This window comes from Mesocricetus auratus, unplaced genomic scaffold (genome assembly GCF_017639785.1).
Source record: "Mesocricetus auratus isolate SY011 unplaced genomic scaffold, BCM_Maur_2.0 Super-Scaffold_2245, whole genome shotgun sequence".
NCBI lineage: Eukaryota > Metazoa > Chordata > Mammalia > Rodentia > Cricetidae > Mesocricetus > Mesocricetus auratus.
Window position 1 is genome coordinate 50,619,026 of NW_024429180.1, and position 19,742 is coordinate 50,638,767.

General features: G+C 53.4%; 1 protein-coding gene across 1 annotated transcript; it reads right to left on the bottom strand.

Annotated features, from left to right (window-relative positions):
• Positions 1–1,623: 1,623 nt before the first annotated feature.
• Positions 1,624–19,539, bottom strand: Hr (HR lysine demethylase and nuclear receptor corepressor). Its single transcript, XM_005070992.4, has 19 exons — positions 19,401–19,539; positions 17,519–18,167; positions 16,106–16,892; positions 14,738–14,888; positions 14,460–14,641; positions 12,738–12,902; positions 11,335–11,424; positions 11,072–11,187; positions 9,646–9,727; positions 8,829–8,992; positions 8,481–8,717; positions 8,097–8,262; positions 7,821–7,890; positions 7,404–7,534; positions 7,158–7,277; positions 6,958–7,073; positions 3,564–3,728; positions 3,075–3,203; positions 1,624–2,860 (listed from the first exon to the last, which is right to left on the bottom strand). The coding sequence occupies exons 2-19, from the start codon at positions 18,128–18,130 to the stop codon at positions 2,798–2,800; spliced, it is 3,546 nt and encodes a 1,181-aa protein (XP_005071049.1). The 5' UTR covers positions 18,131–18,167; positions 19,401–19,539; the 3' UTR covers positions 1,624–2,797.
• Positions 19,540–19,742: the final 203 nt, after the last annotated feature.

Below are 19,742 nucleotides of genomic sequence, written 5' to 3' on the forward strand. Positions count from 1 at the left end.
AAAGGTAATGAAAACCAAAACTTTTTTTTTCCTTAATTTTTCAGGATAGGGTTTCTCTATGTAACAGCTCTGCTATCCTGGAACTCTCTTTGTAGACCAGGCTGGTCTTTTTTTGTTTGTTTGTTTGTTTGTTTGTTTTGTTTTTCGAGACAGGGTTTCTCTGTGGCTCTGGAGGCTGTCCTGGAACTAGCTCTTGTAGAACTAGCTGGTCTTGAACTCACAGAGATTGGCCTGCCTCTGCCTCCTGAGTTCTAGGATTAAAGGAGTGTACCACCACTGCCCGGGCAGTAACTGAAAGCTTTATGTGCTATATTTGTTTTGTTTTGTTTTTTTTGAGGGTTTTGTTTATTTTTGTAGAGACGGGGTCTCACTATTTAACCCTGGGTGGCCTTGAACTCACAGAGCTCTGCCTGTCTGTACCTCTCAAGCGCTGAGGTTTAAAGGTATGTGCTACCACACCACTCTTTGTGCTCTACTTGCGATTTTATTGTAAACCTATAATTATTTCAAGATAAAATATAGGAGAACTTTATAAGAAAAAGGGAAAGGCAGCTAATGGATGGAGATACCGCCCTGAGCTCACTTCCAACCTTTTGGCTGGTGTCACGGTGAGTGTGACACAGTGGTGTGGCTGAAGGTTGACAAGGAGCCCGGGACCCTGACAAACGCAGAGGCCCAGGAGCTCTGCTGGGAGCAGTGCCAACCAAGGACCCCCATGTCTCAGGGTCAGATACTACTTGGTCCAGTCGGAGAATAAATGAGCACTGGTCCAGCAGCTGTTTCTAAGAGCCAACCAAATCGACCCTCAAGGGAGCTGTGACGGTGGGGGCGGGGTGACCAGGGAGGACCAATGCCCACAAGCCTCTGCCATTCCACCCCAACTGACAAAGTTCAGTGTTGCATCTTTCCTAGGAAGGATCCTGTAGTTTGGGCTCAGGGTGACAAGGCTGTAGAAAGTAAAGTGTTAAGTAAGAACATGCCACTCAGTGCCACTTGGAACAAGATCAGCACTACCGTCATGAGGAGGGAGAAAAGCCTGTCTTTAAACTCCATGAAGCACTAAAACTAGAATGTAAGCCAGGTGTCTTGAGTCAGCAAACTTGGTTCAAATCCCATTCTGCCACTAAAATGGCTGGGTAACCTTGGGTGACTTCTTTAGCCCCAAACTGCCTGTTTCTTCTGTAAGATGGAAATAGATTGTCTGTACCTCAAAATAGCATCAGGGATTAAATGAGATGGTTTAAATTAAATGAAAAGGACACAGTAAAACATGGCTGTTCTCTAGAGTTCCCCACTCCTTTTAACCCACAAAAAGGGGGTGAAAATGAAAAGCTTAACTCTTTTTCTTTTTAAGATGGGGTTTCATGACCTCAAGTTGGTCTCAGACTCACAATGTAGCCAAGGCTGGCCTTGAACTTCTGATCCTCTTGCCTTTCCACCTCCCTTAGTATTGGGCTCACAGGTGTGTTCCATCACACCCAGCTATAACATAGCTTAAAAGAAAGAAATCAAGATTCCCTGAAGAAATTACCAGGAGGAAATACAGCAAATCTAGCAATGCTTGGGTCGATCAAGATGGGATTGTGGATGACTTGGTTGTTTTCTAAATGCTCTGAACAGATGTTATATTTATAATAAAAATGTTTATTTAATTAAAAAAAATCCCCAAACCACAGCAGGAACAGTTAAGTATAACAAGAGCTGGCGCATTTGTGCGGTTGAGATACACAGGGGAAGAGGTAGACAGCAAAGCGTTACCGGAAGGGCCACAGGGTAGGGGTCAGCTGTCTGAGGCAGCAGAGCTCTGTCTCAGGGCCTGGACACCAGGAGCAGCTGGGCTGAGCAAGGGTTCTCCCGTCTCTCCAGGTCAGAGCACACAGAGTAGGCGGGACAGAGGCAGGGGGATCTGTAATCTCCACAGGCTGATGCCACCCAGGGAGGCCATCTCAGTGCTGTCCCCTAGAACTCTGCCTTTTCCGCTGTCGGTCAGGAATATCTTCAGTCCCCAGAAAGCCCTAGGGGTCCAGGCCTCCCAAAGATCTAGCAGTGGTATTTGAGGTCTCTGTCACCAGGGCCCCTGTCCCTGTCTGCCGGGTCTCCGCTCCAGAGCAGATTTCTGTGTTTGCCTTCTCTCCCCAGCCCTCCTGGTTGGCAGAGTAAGGCCAACCTATGCTGGCAGCAGTCACCAAACAACGGACTTTAATACAGGCTGGGAGGCAGAGAGGTAGAAGCAGGACCACAGTGGCACTGTTCATGTCGGTCCCTCCGCCACCCTGGACCATTAACTGAGGCCATCTCCTCCCTAACTCCACAGCTCCTCTGAGAGGGAAGAATTCTGCGGCTCCCAATCCAGCAGACCTATAGTCGGGAGGACTATTCAGGAGCTCCGTGTGGACGGTGTGAGCGGTAGTGTAACTGAGGACCCAGGGACAGCACAGGATGAGGCAACAGAAGGGAGTGCTGATAAAGCCAAAACAATGCCCGAGCTTCCCCAAGGAAGGGTGTTCATCCCCTGGGGAGAAGCACACGGGCTGGAGGGAGTCATTCACCCCTAGCATAAACCTGATACCATGGAGAGGAAGTCCATGGGGGAGCAGGTGTACACTTCAGTGGTGCTACAGTTGTTCCCTTTAGGGCCGGGGCCAAGGTGAGGAACGGGGTTCCCTGCTTACACCTGAAGTGATATTTGTGGGACAGACCACACCCTCTAAATTCCCCAGTACCATTCCTTGTTGAAATTATACAAAGACTGAGCACTTGGTTACCTGCCCACCACCCCTGCAGGAACCAGGATCCCCTATTTGGCTTCCTGTAATGTCCCCACAGCCACCTTCACTGCTTGGAACACAGCCCGATCCATCTAGGAAAAAGAAAAAAACAACAGAATTTCAATCATGTCCCAGCCCCCTGCCCTTCTCAAGGACACCTTTATCAGGCACTGATAGGCTAGTGGCCCACTCAGTTAAGATAGCTCTGTCCTGCCTACTGAGGCCATGCTTCAGGGAGACAGGGGGTGGGGGGTGGGGGGGTGGGGGGCAGCAGCACACTTAGCCTGCTAGCCGTGTCACACTCACCTGGGCATAAAGCATCCGGTGGTCAGGAGGCAGGCTGGCTCCCTGGTGGCAGAGCTGAGCAGAGAGGGCAGAGGTCTCAGGAGACAGAAAGTGCTGGGTGACACTGATTGTACTCACCAGGCCCTGCACCTGTGCCATGGGGGACAAAGGGAAGAGGGTGAATTGAGGCTCAAGCCATACTTTCCCTCTGACCACAGAAGTCTACTCTCTCATCCAATTTTCAGGAAGCAGTAACCATGGTTACAGTACCAGGCATCCCTACGGGTGTGGCCAGAACAAGACCTGAGGAATGCTGAAGTGCTGAGTGAGTTGGCTGAGACTAGACCAGATCTCTGGAGGGAGTCCCACATAGCTATGAAGACTTGAAGACCCTCAGCCTTGCCATCTCCATGGCTTCCTGCCCTGCCTAGTTTTCTGTCAGGGAGAGGATGCTTTGTGACCTCTTGCTCCTTCTGATCTTCTGCTAGGTCCCACCCACCAGGGAAGCACCTGATGGGGTGCCCCAGCAGGGACCAGCACCGCCTCTCCAGGGGCTTGCAGTAGAGTCCAGCAGCTCACACCCCATTCCTCCCTTAGACGCCGCCGCAATCCTGCATCCAAGTAGCAGCTGCCTGGGGCACCTGGCTCCAAGGTCCCTGCTGCAGCTGGGCGCACCTGACAGGAGAGAAAGAAACATGAATACCCATGGGAATGAAGGCAGGCATTCAAGAGAGGAAAGGCTGTGCTCTCTTTGGAGGACCAGCTGCAATGGGATGCTGAAGCTGTCTTGAAGGGCAGGCAGAAGAGGAAAGAGGTAGGAGAGGCCTTGGTAGTAAAGGACTCGGGGTGGGGGGTTGGGAGGGTAGGGGGGCTGGGCTAGGGGGCTGGGGAGGTTGGAGGGATGTGGGTCCAGGTTGGGCTGGAAGGAGCTTAGAGCAAAAGACACTCAAGATGGGGAGGAGGGATCTCAATCTATTGGGGAGGAGGGATCTCAATCTCTGCTGGGGAGGAGGGATCTCAATCTCTGCTGGGGAGGAGGGATCTCAATCTCTGCTGGAGAGGAGGATCTCAATCTCTGCTGGGGAGGAGGGATCTCAATCTATTGGGGAGGAGGGATCTCAATCTCTGCTGGGGAGGAGGGATCTCAATCTCTGCTGGAGAGGAGGATCTCAATCTCTGCTGGAGAGGAGGATCTCAATCTCTGCTGGGGAGGAGGGAATCTCAATCTCTGCTGGAGAGGAGGGATCTCAATCTCTGCTGGAGAGGAGGATCTCAATCTCTGCTGGAGAGGAGGGATCTCAATCTCTGCTGGGGAGGAGGGATCTCAATCTCTGCTGGGGAGGAGGGATCTCAATCTCTGCTGGGGAGGAGGGATCTCAATCTCTGCTGGGGAGGAGGGATCTCAATCTATTGGGGAGGAGGGATCTCAATCTCTGCTGGAGAGGAGGATCTCAATCTCTGCTGGGGAGGAGGGATCTCAATCTATTGGGGAGGAGGGATCTCAATCTCTGCTGGGGAGGAGGGATCTCAATCTCTGCTGGAGAGGAGGATCTCAATCTCTGCTGGAGAGGAGGATCTCAATCTCTGCTGGGGAGGAGGGAATCTCAATCTCTGCTGGAGAGGAGGGATCTCAATCTCTGCTGGAGAGGAGGATCTCAATCTCTGCTGGAGAGGAGGGATCTCAATCTCTGCTGGGGAGGAGGGATCTCAATCTCTGCTGGGGAGGAGGGATCTCAATCTCTGCTGGGGAGGAGGGATCTCAATCTCTGCTGGGGAGGAGGGATCTCAATCTCTGCTGGGGAGGAGGATCTCAATCTCTGCTGGGGAGGAGGGAATCTCAATCTCTGCTGGGGGAGGAGGGATCTCAATCTCTGCTGGGGAGGAGGGAATCTCAATCTCTGCTGGGGAGGAGGATCTCAATCTCTGCTGGGGAGGAGGGATCTCAATCTCTGCTGGGGAGGAGGATCTCAATCTCTGCTAGGGAGGAGGGATCTCAATCTCTGCTGGGGAGGAGGGTCTCAATCTCTGCTTTTCCTAGGATGTGCCTTTCACAGCCTTTGTGACCCTGGCCTGACCACTGGCTCTCTCAGCGGTCCCTTTCTCCAAACCCAGGAAGATGTCCCACACAAGCCCCATTCATAACTGTATTCACAAGGAATTCTTAAGTGCTTGTAAATAGCCTGCATTATAAATCAAATTGTGGAGAAACTGGTAGCTTCCCCGGGGACACAATCTGGGATCCAGGAAAGGCAGGGCCACACAGAAGTTCTGACTCTCTGGGTGGACAGGCTGAGGCCCCTGCAGCAGGCACAGCTATGGGAGCCATCATCGATCCAGGCGGAGTCAGGGGCAAGTGGAGGGGACACCTGCAGAGGTGAGGGCCAGCACCATGCTGCAACTGGCCACCAGCTAAACCCACCCCCTCAGCTAGGACTTCAGCTATTGCCCCTGAATTGAGAGTGTGCTGGCAGGGGTGGGGTGGAGTTGGGGGCTTGTGAGCCACATCCCCTAGAGGAGACCCAGGAGGATGCCAAGGTCCCTTGGTTCCAAAGATTCAAGTCCATCCTGAGGCTATGGTGGTAACAGGCCACCCAGTGAGAAAGTGCCCCTCAGACCTCCCCATGAGTCACCCCACTGGGCCGTATGGGACTGCCAACAGCCAACCACACCCAGAGCAGACGAGGCCATCTGTTCGTGATGGCGCTGGTGTCAGCTCCCTCTGCATGTCACAGCATCTGGATGTGCATCTACAGATGTGTGTGCCGGGGACAGTGCATGGCGGGCAATGCCACATCGATACCTGCATGTTTGTGCGTACCTTAGCAAGGGTGACAGGTCTTTTTCTGTAGGATAACTGGGACTCAGCTGAACTTTGAAACCACCAGGCCCACCTTAACCACTTATTTATTTTACTTAGAATTATCGGTTTTGGTGGTGGTAGTCAGGGGGAAGTTGCAGACAGGAGTTTCATGTAGCCCAGGCTGGCTTCAAAGTAACTCTGTAGGCTGGGGATGACCCTGAACTTCTGGTCTTCCTGTTTCTACCTCTCACATGGCAGAGACCATCATGCTTGGCTCATTTATTTATTTATAATTTAAATTAGAAACAATCTTGCTTCACATGTCAATCCCAGCCCCCCTCCCTCTCTCATTTATTTATTTTTGAGACAAGGTCTCATTATATAGCTTAGGCTGCCCTCGAGCTCATGACCTTCTGTCTGAGAACTACCATATCCTGCCTGCTATATCTTTATTAGCCCTGGCTTCCCATCTCCCCCTGTCCTTCTGGAGTTTTCTACCTTCTTCTCTCCCTACCTCTACCACTAGATACCTATCCTGGTAGGAATGTGCCTCTGCCTTCTTCCCTCAGCCCTCTTCATGGCCAGTGCCTCCCCTAGAGGTCTCTCCTCACAGTATGAACTACAGGAAAGGGGAGCAGCTGCTTGCCAGTCTCTTAGCCCCAGAGCCCAGGAAGGGAAGAGAAACTTCCTGTTCCCAGGAGGAATACAGGGTAGTAACCTAGAGTTGGAATAAATGTTTTCCCATCCATAAAATGGTAAAGTAGCTGTCCCTGCCTAGCTCAGGAGTGAGGAAGAGGAGAAGGGTACCCACTAACCAAGACAATGCACCAAGGCCCTTAACATAGTGCCCATTCTACAGTTAATGCTTTATCTCCTCACTAGATTCTGACTGCCCTGCTACATCCTCTGCTTTCTCTGAGCCCCACCAGAAAAATCACATGTCTAACCTTCTCTCTCTGCACCTCTACCTGAGTCTGACTAGCTCGCCTTTAGGCCTAGGGTAAGCTGCAAGATCACAGGAGATGGGAACACACTCAGAGATGGGCATGAACATCTTGGTTATGTAGGGACAAGGGGTGGGCTCTGGGCTCCCTCCCTCCTCACCATCTGGAGAAAGCGACGGATGCGCTGGGCATCCTGTGCCCGGAACACGTGCCACACAGTGCTGGTCTGGCTACCTGGAGACCAGAGCCCCTCCCCATCCAGGCCTGAGAGGAAATCTGCAGAAGAAAGAAGACCCAGGTGAGCCCAGGGTCACACATTATCGCTGCCAGTTTGACTGGTGTCTCCAGCCAAGGACTTACCTTTCTGTGCTCGGTGCCAGGCAGGCAGCTGTGCCTCAGCGTGCACCAGGATACTGATTAGGTCAGACACCTCCACACAGAGGTTCTTGGTCCCCAGGTGTCCACGGTGTGGGCTCACACCTGCACGGAGGTAGAGTGAGGACAATTGGGGATTAAATAAGAGACAGATTCTCAGCCCTAAGGCACAGATGCTCATGTGCCCGAAGATGTTAGGTAGGGAGCAGACGGGAGTGGAAGGGCACTTACCATAGGCTGCCCAGAGCTGGGGCTCCAGAGGATGCAGGGTGAGGCCCAGGGGGAGGTAGGAAGCTAGGTTGAGTTTCCCTTGGTGGGCACAGTACTCTGGGAGTGGAAGGCTGGACGCAAGGTTCTCCACCCTGGGGGGAGGGGTTGGGGAGGAGAATTATGCACAGCAAGTCCAGTTCAGATACCTGAGACCCATCATAGCTTCCTACTGCTGGGGTAACATCCAGAGGGCAGAATCCATCACCCTGGGAATTTCTATCACTCCCACAAAGAGAGACCTTCTGTCCCTCTCTGTCCACCACTCCAGTTAGACTTACAATCTAAGCCCCTTTAGAAGGCCTGGACATCAAGGGTGAGGGGTAGGGAGAAGTCTCCTGGTGGCTGGGAGACAGGGCTAGTCTTTGGTACTGTACATACCTGCTAGCATCCTTGTCCCCCAGGGTTCGGTGCAGCAGGAGCACAGAGCCCTCATCTAACTTTGGACGTGCTAAGGGAAAAGATAGATGTCAGTGACCCGAGGTGGAACCTTCCGTCCCAGAGACTCCTTCCTATCCCCATGGCAGCCATACCTAAGTTCAGTTTCTACCTCGAACCCAGCTTCCAGCTGCCTCCAGAGCTACTCTAGGGTTCCCTTGATCCTTGACCCCTCAGGGGCATGCTCCCAGCTCCTTTATCCCCCTCAGGAATACTTACTCTCAGGGTGAGAGAATCCCTCCCAGAATGCTGTGCTGTCCAGGCTTGTGGGCTGGGGAGGCCCAAGGGCGGTGAGTGTCTGCACCTGGCCACCAAGTGTCCCAAGAGCTTCCATTCCCCACAGGCTAACTCTCAGCGTCTTCTGGATGCCCGACACTAACACGGGCTGAGGGGAAGAAAAAAGAAGTACACAGAATGATGGGGGAACCCATAGCAGCCAGGCTGGGGCATGTTGGGACAGCTCTAGAACTGTGGGGGAGGGGCTTGGGAGAGACGAATCTTGCAGCTCCCTCTGAACACCAGGATACCCTGAGTCTGAGGACCAGGACCATGTGGAACACGTAAGGCCATAGCACTGGGAAGGGAGGGGCAGGCCAAGCTTACCTGGCCCTGCCGCCAGTGTTCCTGGAAGAGGTGAAAGCCGTGCCGAGGCCTGGGCTCCTGCAGCCACAGCAAAGCCCCAGGAGGAGACAGCCTCGATCGAACTGGCGACAGGGGCAGGCTCAGGCCCTTGCGCAAGCCCGACCCTGCTCGAAGGCCTGGCCCCAGGGTTTTCTCTTGGATCTTCCGTTCTACTACGTGAGCAATGATGCTGTCCAGGATGTTGGTGATGCGGTCATCCTGTGGGGTGGCAGGAGGGACAAGAAGGCTCAGAACCTAAGCGGCGACGTAGGGATGGCCACCAAGTCTCTTGTCCTCAGCTCCTAGCCCTCCCTCTGAGCCCTTGCTCACACTGGGCAGAGCTGGGGTGACTGGGGCAAAGGCCATGTGAATCCGCTCATGCCCCAGGCAGAGTTTGACAGCAGTAGAGGCCAGCAGTTCACACAGAGAGGGACAAGGAAGGGGTGATCGGCTAGCACGGTCCTCTGCTGGGGTCTCAGTGGAGTCTGGGGTCTCTGTTGAAGAAGAAAATGGTGAGCGACTTTCTGCTCGGCCTTTAATCTTTACCTCAAAAAAGATGTCCTCTCATCCCCCAGCCAAGCCAGCAGCACCCCAACTGCACTCTGTCTGTGTGTCACCCCGCCATAGCCTTCCTAAACAGAGTTGCAGAGCCTCTAAGAGAAGCGGCTCAGAGTGGGAATCTGGGACTGGGAGACAGCACACGGCATTTCTGTGTAAGCATGAGAATCTAAGATCGAATCCCCAACACCAACAACATCAACAAAAATGGGTGTGGTCGCGCCTGCTACCTCAGCTCTTGGGTTGGGGAGGGGGTGGCTCAGAAATGGGAGAGCATTGCTGAGGCTTGCTGGCCACCAACATAGCTTCAGGTTCAGAAACTCTGTCTGAAGGGAGTGAGACAAAGTGACGAGCAGGACACCCGATGTCGTCACACATACAATAAACGAATGAGTGTACAGATAAATAATAGGAGGTCTGGCTGGAGGGGTTCGGGCACCTGTCTTGAGGACGGAGACTCTTGCTCTATATGTTGCAGAGGGAGGGGAGTTGGTTGCCAAAGTAATGCCAGGTTTTTCCTGGAGACTTTTATTCCCCCACTGCCCTCCTGCACTCGCCATCCAAGGGGCCTGGGGAGCCAGCCACTCACCCTCTTTGATGTCCTTGGTCCTAGTGGAATCTCCATTGCAGGAAGGTTGTGGAGCTGGGGGAGTTTTCTCTGCTGGTTCTTTCTGTTAAACCCATCGACCACCACCACCCCAAACCAAAACAGAGATTTTAAAACTGGCAGACACAACCGAATTTAATGTTCAGGAATTAACAACAGTGTGTTCTTGTAAAGCCCTAAAGTCGTTTGCAAGAGTGAAACGTTACAGTATGTAGAGTTAATAGAGAAAGTAAAACCGCTGCGTTCTTCCCTATAGGGCATGGTCTAAACAGTGTGTTAAGACAGGCACAAATGAGTACACAGACAACTGGGAAAAGTCAAAATGTTGATGGCAACTTAAGAGGCCAGCATTATCTCTTACTTATACTCGTCTGCATTTTCTGAATTTTATATAATCGACATGGCAGTGTCTGGTATATAAAATGTACTTCTCATCCAGGTGTAGTGGCACATGTCTGTAATCCTTGTACTCGGGGAGGTCAAGGCAAATCTCAGCTAACCTAAGCTGAAACACCTTACCTTTGAAAACACAAACTCCACACAGCGATAAAATGTACCTTTTGTTTTTCCATACTGAGGATGGAACCCAGGGCCTTACGCACCCCAGGGAAGCACTCGGGCACTGAGCTACATACGAACTCGGTTTTTATGAGATAATATCCCTGTGTTAACTAGGCTAGTCTCAAGCTCCTGTTTCTCCTGCCTCTCTACCTTCCAAGACATGTGCTGTCACGTCCAGTTCATGAAATAGCCTTATAGGGTCAGCAAGATGGCTCAGCAGGGAAGGCGCCTGCGAAGCCTGAGTTCAATCCCCGGAACCCACACATTAGAAAGGAAAGAGCAAACTCTTATAGCTTGTCCTCTGACCTCCATGTGTGTGCTTGGCATGTGCTGTGCCGCTCCCTCTCACAAACAAATAAATAAATGTAAAAGTGTAAATACCCATAATTAACCCCTTCTCAAGTGAGTAACTTTCATCATAGAACCACAAAGTTCATAAAAATATTTTTTCAGTGCACATAAAGTGCTTGCCAAGAGTGAGGTACCAGGGCTGCTGAGAAGGTGTGCTGACACTGAACCAGAAAGGACCCGTGGCTGGGGTGGCAACAGTGAGGTAAAGCATCGAGGGCTGACCTAGGAGACACACTAAGTGAGACAGGACTCTAGGTAGCAGGGAGAGAGGATTTGCAGGGTATGGAAGGAAAAGGCTCATGCTAAAGTCAATATCAGGATCCTGTTTCCTGGAAATGTGGGAAACAGCTTGTTCCACAAGCTTCTATGTTTCTCTTCGTTCCCACCAACAGAGGAAGGCCAGCCCCCTCCTAAGATCAGTCATATACATGCACATTGCTCAATAATGGAACCCACCAACTGGCGGTTGTCACTTGGGCCATGCCCTGGTTCTTACCTGCTGACCCCCATCCCCAGGGGCCCACACACGGGCATCAACTTGGCAGAAACAGTGCCCACGGATGTCAAACTTGGCCCAGACTTGGTGCATCACAGTGCTGAGTTCTGCCAACGCTGAGTGTGTAGAAGAGAGATGGAAATGGCGTAGCCTGGCCTCACCAACCAGGAGACCATGTCACCAGGGTCAGGAACAACGAGACAGTATGACTGTCTCCCTCGGGCCCCACCCACTGCATGCCCCACCCCTCCACAATGGCTCACCCTGGCTGGAGACAAACTGGGTCAGAATCAGGGAACAGGCAGCATGCCCAGCCTCCTGGGCACACTCCTCTGTGTGCTGCTCCCGAGAGCCTGTGGGGTAGGAAGAGAGGCGCTGCAGGTCCAGAAAGCAAGGTAACCACAGGTTAAGGTCAAGGAAGAAGGCCAAGTGCATGGTATTTAAATCAGGAGTTCGGCAAGCCACACAAGTGCTTGCTGGGAAGCTTGGGTATATGTAACAACACAGATGTCTTTGCTTTTGGGATGCAGGCATTTTCATATGCTGCCCTTCTTGGCAGGATCCTAAGGTGGGGGCCTGTGAGATGGCTCAGCAGTAGAGGCGTGTGTCACCAAGCCTAAGGACCCGAGTTTGATTCCCAAGACTCACATGATGGAAGGAGAAAACAGAGTCCCAAAAGATGTCCTCTGATTGTCACACATGCGCTGTGGCTCATGCATGTGTGTGTGTGTGTGTGTGTGTGTGTGCATTTCTCTCTCTCTCACACACACACACACAAATAAATAAATAGGTCGATAAGTAAATAGATAAAAATTTTTAATTGAAGATCCCAGGATGGTCATATAAGAATGTATCTGATTCTAGAACTCATTTTAGCCATGTCTCCTGGAACACTGAGAAACTCCAAAATCCAAGGCAGTCAAGTTGAGCCAAGGGAGTGAAAACTGAACACCATGAACAGGATGGGACTGAGTCAGAAGACTTGACTTGCTTTGGGACCTTGAGCAGGTCAATGATACTCTCTTGAGTTATTCATATGTGGAAGTGAGGAAAATCACACCCGTTTCACTGTGCTATTGTGGAAGCTGATCCAAGTGAGCCGCACAGAGTAGGTTCCTGACTTCTGTGTGTGCACATTTGTGTGGATGCACACATATGCATGCATGTATGTATGTATGTATGTATGCATGCATGCATGCATGTATGAATGTGTTCACCTTCTCCTTTGAAGCTAGATCTCTTACTGAACCTGGAGTTCATTAGTTCAGCCAGGCTGGCTGGCCAATGGGATCCAGGAATCTGCCTGCCTCTAATTCCCCCAGTGCTAGGCCACCACACCCAGACTTAATGCAGCATCTGAACGCAGGTCCTTGTGTTTGCTTGGTCAGAACTGAACTCATGCCCCCAGTGCCCAGGTCCTCAACCTCTTTCAAGAGTGGGCAAGAAAGGGACCGGGGAGGTGGCTCAGTGGTTAAGGGCACTTGTTGACCCAGGTTCAGCTCCTGTCACGCCTGTGGCCGTAGCTCTCACTTCAGGGACTCTGACCCAACTCTTCTGACCTCCACAGACAGCAGGCACACATGTGATGCACACACAGACATGCAGACAAAGCCCTCATACACATAAAATAAAACAAACCTAAGAAAGCAAATCTGTGTTTCCTCACCTGCCTTCTCCTTGGCCTTCCCAGCTCCGGCCATGCGACCACAGGCTACGCACAGCCGGTGACCGCAGTGGGAACATCTCCAGTGAGTGTTGAAGAGTCCATGACAGCAACGGCTGCAGCAGCGTGGAATGCCTGGGTTGTCCTCTGTCATGGCTGGCCCCTGGCCTGGGACCACAGAACAGGGTCAGGGGGCTCAAGCGCACAGCCCCCGTGGGGCGACCACATACAGCAGCGGTTCTCAACCTGGGCGTGGCCACCCCTTTGGGGGTCAAATGACCCTCTCTCAGGGATTGCCTCAGACCATCTGCATATCGGGTATTTACGTCACAATTGGTAACAGTAGCAAAATTACAGTTATGTTGTAGCAAGGAAAATAAGTTTATGGTTGGGGGTCACCACAATATGAGGAACTGAATTAGGAAGGTTGGGAACCACAGACATAAAAGAAAAAACACAGGAGAGGCAGAGAGCAATTTCTCCTGGAGCCACTAGCAGAAGGGAGCGATGCCTCAGACTCTATACAACTTTCTGTCAGGCAGAAGCCGTCCTCTCCAGCACACACTCCCAGGGCAGTAGTGGCCTCAGCTCCCCAGGTCAGCCCCACCCCCTGCCTCGCCCCAGGGATTTCCCCAGTGTGCCTGTCCTTCTAATCCACACCACTTCCAGCACATTTTCCCATCCGGCTCCCCACCCCCCAAGCCCTACTGCTACGAAATGGAAAGGCAAGGCAGCTACTCAGGTGGCCTTTCTTTTGGGGACTTAGTAGATTAAAAGAGGAAACCCTAAGAGGCCACTCCTGCTCTTACCCAAAGGAATAGATTTTTTTTAAGAGTCAAGGTTCTGACTTGGTTGGTGGAAAGGGCCCCACCAAACACACATTCAAGGTGTCCCAAGTGCGCCCAGGCAACTCCGAGTTTCTCGGGAATAGGTCACATCCCATTCCCAGAGTTCACACCCCACTCAGGGAGACAATCTACAGACAGAATGATGACAGCATTGGAAAGATGAGGGTGACATGGCAGGGGAACTTCACAAGTGGCTCCGGAGGATGAGTAAGTCCTTATCCATCAGGTAGGAAGGGATGAACAGGGCATTAAAGATTGAGGGAACAGCTTGTGCCAAGGCCCCAGGGGACAGACAAGCTTGGTGATCCGGGAAGGGAAAGATGGGTGGCATGCATGCCAGGAACCCAGGCTGGGAGTGGCAGGACCCTATAGGAGCTGGCTTATGACTAGACAAACTAGGAGCTGCCCTCTACGGAGTAAGATGGCGACACCAGTGATTTCCATGCAAGGAGTAACATGTGGGCCCAGGGCTGTGGTTTACAAAGATCATACTATTGCTAGAAAGAGCTGCAGCGGGGTGACCTGGATCTGAGGACCCAGCTGAATGGCTAGTCTGTGTCCTCAGCCTGCATCCCATCAGGCCCATGGGCCTCATCACTCTAGAGGCTTTCCTTGCCTTTCACCTCTTGGAAGCCCACCACCCTCCAGGCTCTTGACTCTTGTACTGGCTGTTTCTCTACGAGCTCCAAACAACTAGACTGAACCAAGTTTTTAGACTCCCCAGGGCCAGAAACCTCAGGGTTGACTAAGAGTTCATGTTAGGAATAGGAATAAAGAAGGACGGAGCCCTTCTGAGTAGGTCTGGGAACCCCGAAGCACTAGTATGCGTGGGTTTGGGAGGACATGTAGGAGCAGGCCCACAGAGAGGTCAGCTCACCTTCACGCTGTGCCCAGGCAAGGGCCTCCCGTTCCTTCCGCAGCAGGCGGCAGAGTCTGTCACCCAAACCACTCAGCAGGTGCTTGGCCAGGCCCTTGTTGAGGGGGGCTTCTGGGTCAGACCCTCCTCCCTCCTCAGAGCTGGCAGAGGAACCCTCCTCCTCCTTCTCTTCCAGAGGCAGCCTGGAGAGGAGATGAGGCAAAGGGGCTTGAGGAGTAAGCCATCGGTGGGGTGAGGGTGGGGTGTTGCTGGCTGTGATGTTGGGAAGCATCACTCACCTCTGTGATTTCTGGGAGTGGCTGGTCAGTGCTCCTACCTCTCCAGCTGCCTGGGCACAGCTCTGGCACTGAGTGCTACCTGCTAAGTGAGCCTGGCAAGATGTATCCCGAAGCCTGGGTTCCTGGAGGCCAGTCCTGCCATCTTGGGGTCCTGAGGGGACAATACAGCTGCTTAGGGAGTCTGGTTTCTGAGGTTTGTATTAGCCAAAGCCCTGAATCAGCACCCACCCTGTCCACGTGCAGCCATTCAGCCCCTGGTCCCCAGATTTGTGAGGACTAATTCAGAACCCGAAAGAGAACCAGGCAGGTGTAAGTTTCACACACACAGGGCTGAACAGTAGCTGGAGATATCCTTGGCAGGAATGGAGGTTGAGGGGTGGTTTAGCATGTTCAACCCAAAGCTTTGGACAGCCTGAGCAACGGTCCTTGTACAAGTGCAGAATCCAGCCAGTAGAGACTTTGAATAGGTCGGCTAAAGGCTCAGTGGCTGTGGGACACTCTGAAGAGGTGATTCCAACATGGACTGATGGGCAGATGGAGGGCACGAGAAAGTGAGAAGGCCAGAGTTTCAACACCGAACACAGGTGCTGTAACCCAAGACGGCAGAGGGGCCAGCAGCTTCCCAGGCCAGGCCGAGGCATGGGAGGGTGCAGACAGACCCACACCAGGTGCAGGGGCCTTAGGGTCAGGTCATAGAGACAGTCCAAGAGGCTGAGAATGAGGTGATCCTGCAGAAACAAATCTGGCTCAAGAATTGCTGGAACCCTCTGCGAAGGACACTGTGTAGCAGAAGAGTCCATGCTGTACCCAAAAGGCTGTCATGCTGGAAAGTCCAAACTGAGTCTCCACGATTCAGCGGGCCGAGAGACGCTGGCAGTGGTCCTTCAGGAGAGGAAATGCCGAAACCAGGATTTATGGTGCAAACAACCATGGCATTGAGCAGTATTGTTTACTAAATGCCATGAGATGGTCCGTGTCCAGATGAGCCGTTTACTCCTTCTGTAGTCTTCATAAGGTAGGGAGAGCATCTTTACTCCTACTACAGATACGGGAACTAAGGTTCTCAGAGGTGAAGTATCTTTCTTCAGGTCACAGGTACTGATCAGCACGTCACGAAGCAGATACTGTCTCTGGAACCCCTGCTCCAAACCACACCATTGAATTCCCAACAAGCCACCAAGAGGCCAGAAAGGTGACTAGAAAGTTGTGGCAGCCAACACTAGGAACCAGAGAACTATGGTGGTTCAGGAAGGAACCCTGTTGCCTTAGTACGACCCATCACAAAGGCCTACGACTTCAGTCCCTTGTAAAGACCCAGCCCCGTTGCCCCTTCTTTAACAGGGCCCCTGTAGCCTGTCACTCCCTTACCTCTCCACTCCTCTTGTTGCTCAGCCTCCGCCTTGCTTCCTGTGGATGTGTCTGGAACCTCCTGCCAAGCCCTGGCCCCCTGCCTCCCAGTGCCTGGGAAAGGGCGGGATGGGCGTTTGGGAGCTGGGCCCTTTACTGCTCCTTGAACCTCTGGACTACCTGCCCTCTTGAGTGCCCGGATCCCAGTGGCTGGGCTCTTTTCCTTCCCAGGACAACCACCTGGGCACTCAAACTGTTCTGAGTGGCGTGTGAGCCAGGTCTTCTTTAGCTTGGTGTGATGGCTTGGGGGACAGGCCCTGGAGCTGGCCTTGTTCCTTTCTTCGCTGGATTCACCTGGCCCATTGGTACCTTCCTCTGGGCTGTCCTGGCATTTCCTACAAGGGCCAAGATCCCCCTCTCTGGCAGGTTGGTGGGTTGAGCAACAGCCCCCCAGAGGAGTGGGAGCTCCAGGAGTTGGGCATCTTGGTGTGACTGGTGGTTCCAGCTGATACCCAAGGCTATTGCTTCCTGGCCCCGCCCAAATGCTGCCAAGAGTGTGAACTAGGCCTGGGGGACAAGAGGGCCAGGGGGTCCGAGGGACAGTGTCTGGGTACCCCAGGAAAAGCGGGCAAAGGTTCTGCTGCCTGCCAGTGTCTGTCTCGCCATCCCTCTGGTGAAGTGAAAGACCTTCTGTCTCACAGGCTCGCTGGAGATGCCCACCAGGGGCTGAGCCCAACAACCCAGACTCTGAAGCTGCCAAGGGCTCCTTTGCTGGCCTGAGCATATTCGGATCCTTGTGGTAAAAGCCCTAAAAAGGGAGAAAGGGTTAAGTCAATGCTACTGTAGGCTCTCAGCATTTGAAAGAACAAGTAGGACTGTCAGTAGCAGTTATTAAAAATAAAATACAGCTATAAGGAGTCAATGGTGAACTCATGCACTGGCAGATGAGTGGCCCCTCCCAGGGGGCTCCCCTACTACTCTGGGTTCCCCTTGATCTTCTCCCAAGCTTTCTTAGTTCCTCCAGTATCCAGACGCTGAAGGGTTAATGCTTCGCATGGTAAATGACATCAGGGCCCACTAGAGAATTCCCCACATAGGCTTTTGTGTGTTTTAGTTTTGGGGAAAGAGCATGGGACAATCTTGCTGCCTCATAGGCATGCACTACGATGCCCATCTTTGTCAGGAAGGAGCCCCAGAAACAGGCCGCGAGGACAGCACATTTCACCCACTCTTTGCCCCCAGGATAAGTCTACACATTCCACGGGGAGAGTTTCTGAGGCCTGATCCTGGGAGAAGTATGGGTGAGTCAAGGGTTGCAGAGGCCCAAGGGCAGGGCAGGGAAGGGCCAGGGAGCTGGAGCTGCCCGGTGTTTGGGTTTGTCTTCAGGGCTAGGGACAACTGAACCCCATGCACCCCTTCTATTCCATCACTCACCTTGCTGCCCAAGCTGAAAGCAGAGGGCACTTTTGGCTGGCCCCCGGAATATACCCAGGGGTGGGGGGCCAAAGGCCAGTCATATGGACGCTCTGGGGGCAGACTGGACATTAGGTAGGGCGGCAAGCAGGTGGGAACCCAGAAAGGAGCTCGCTCTAGAATCTTGGTCTCCAGCAGGAAAGGGCAGTGCAAGGGCCGGAAGGCTACAGGGTCACTCTTGGGATGGCCACCGTTATGCTCAGGTATCAGGGGGCCATAGCGAGGTGGGCATGCTGGCCCACAGAAGGCCAGCGGATGGGTCAGCATTGCTTCCTTCCAGCCCAGTCCTTCCTTGCTGCCCAGCCAGCCGGCCTTTCTCTCCCCATTCCGAGGACCCTCACCCTCCACCAGTGAGAGTGTGTCCTTGGAGCCTTGGGGGAAGCCAGGAGAGAGCCAGGTGTCCGGAGTGCTCAGGACGCCCCTCCAAAAGGGAGCAGGTTCTCCTAGACACAGTGCCCCATGGCGCAAGCCATCCTGTGGTGGGGTACCGGGCTCCCGTCCCACAATGCCGTTCTCAGGGGCTGTCTTCTCCCAGGCTGGCGAGTCCTTCAGGAAGCTGGGCATACTCTCCATCACTCTCCTGCCCTCATGGGGCTCTCCCAGGGCGGTCCTGGAGTATAAGGACAAAGCATGAGCTCTTTAGGCCCACATATCTTACCACGGGAACCATCCTGGGAATACCAACGTGGCTCAAACCAGTAAAGCAAGCGCCCGGCCACAGCAGGGCACAAAGCAGCCTTCTACACGTGGCCAAAAGGACTCTGCTTCATGGCAGGGAGCTGATACCTTTTCCTAATTTCTGACCCCTATCTGAACTTGGAGGTCCAAATTCAACCGAAGGTTGTCACTTCTAGGGTGAAAGGTTCTACCCTTATGGAAGTCGGAATCTGGTTACAAGGCTTGGAAATGGACAGGAAGCAAGACCGCAAAAGGTTAGCTTCGCAGAAGGACTAAACTGGGAGGACAAGGAGGCCGGATCCTGGCTCTGACACTGTGTCACCTGCTATGAGGACCTTCGGCAGATCATCTCTCCTCTCAGCTTCAGTGTACCCGCGTGTAAAAGTGGCACTAGTAAAAGTGGTACCCAGAGGTCTTTTCTAAACCTCAGTCTGTGGTTTTGGGGGTGCTGCCTTGCCAACCGCATCTCCAGTCCCCACTAGGCTTGCAAGACTGGGATGTTGAGGCCTGGCAGGCTGGAGTCACCGGGCAGGGCAGCTAGCCAGGGCTGCTGGCTGGTGTCTCTCCCTACACCTGGGCTGCGTGACTCTGCCCCTTCGTGGGCTCTAGTTTCTTGGCATCTCCAACGGAGTACCAAGACAACTGCTGGGGGCTAGGATCTCGGCTCCCATGGGCAGGAGTAGACTAGCACGTGAGAAAGGATTAAGAGGTTGCAGACTAGGGTGGGTCGAGATGCCCAAACCCAACGACAGTGCAGGGTACCGCGGCTAACTGCAGTCTGGAGGGGGGAGGGAAGGAGGCGGGGAAAGCAGGCTGGGCCCCAGAGATACGCAAGCGAGGGAAAATTGAACAAGCATGCGAGGGACCAGGATGACAGGTGGCACCAGATCAGCTGCACTCTCCCTCAGCAGTCCCCTTGGCTGGCCCGAGGAAGCCCCGAGAGGGATGGATATACCGGAGCCTTGGTGGAGGCGCCAAGAATTTTTGGAGTTGCAGCCTACGCGCGGTCCAGCCCCCTTAGTTGGGCATCCTTAACTTTTTCATGTTAATAAGTGAGGTCCAGTCCAGAGTAGCACCGGCACTTTACTCCCCTCCTGCACCTTCGAATGGGCTCATAAACCCCCCATTACAAGTACCCCAAAAGGCGCCCCCTCTCGGCGCTTACCTGGGCTTCACAGGCCGGGCGCGGTGTGGGCGGCGGTCGTGTTGGCCGGCGCGGGGCACTCACTCCCCATGGGCCGGCTTCGGGGCGTTCTCCCTGTTTCTGCTCAGCGCGCTCGCGCTCTCTTTCCCCCCGGGTGTCGGGGGCGCTCTAGGGCCGCAGGTTGGAGGGGTCGGACTCCGGGATTTGCAGGATGCGGCACACGGCGCGGATTGGCCGCACCAGCTTCTGGGCCAAGGCTGTAGGTTGCGCCATGGGACGCCGAGACTCCGTGCTGCGCTTTGAGGAGGGTCGGGCCGGGGCTAGGGAGCGGGTGTCCCTGGAGGGAGAGAAGAAACCGGGCCG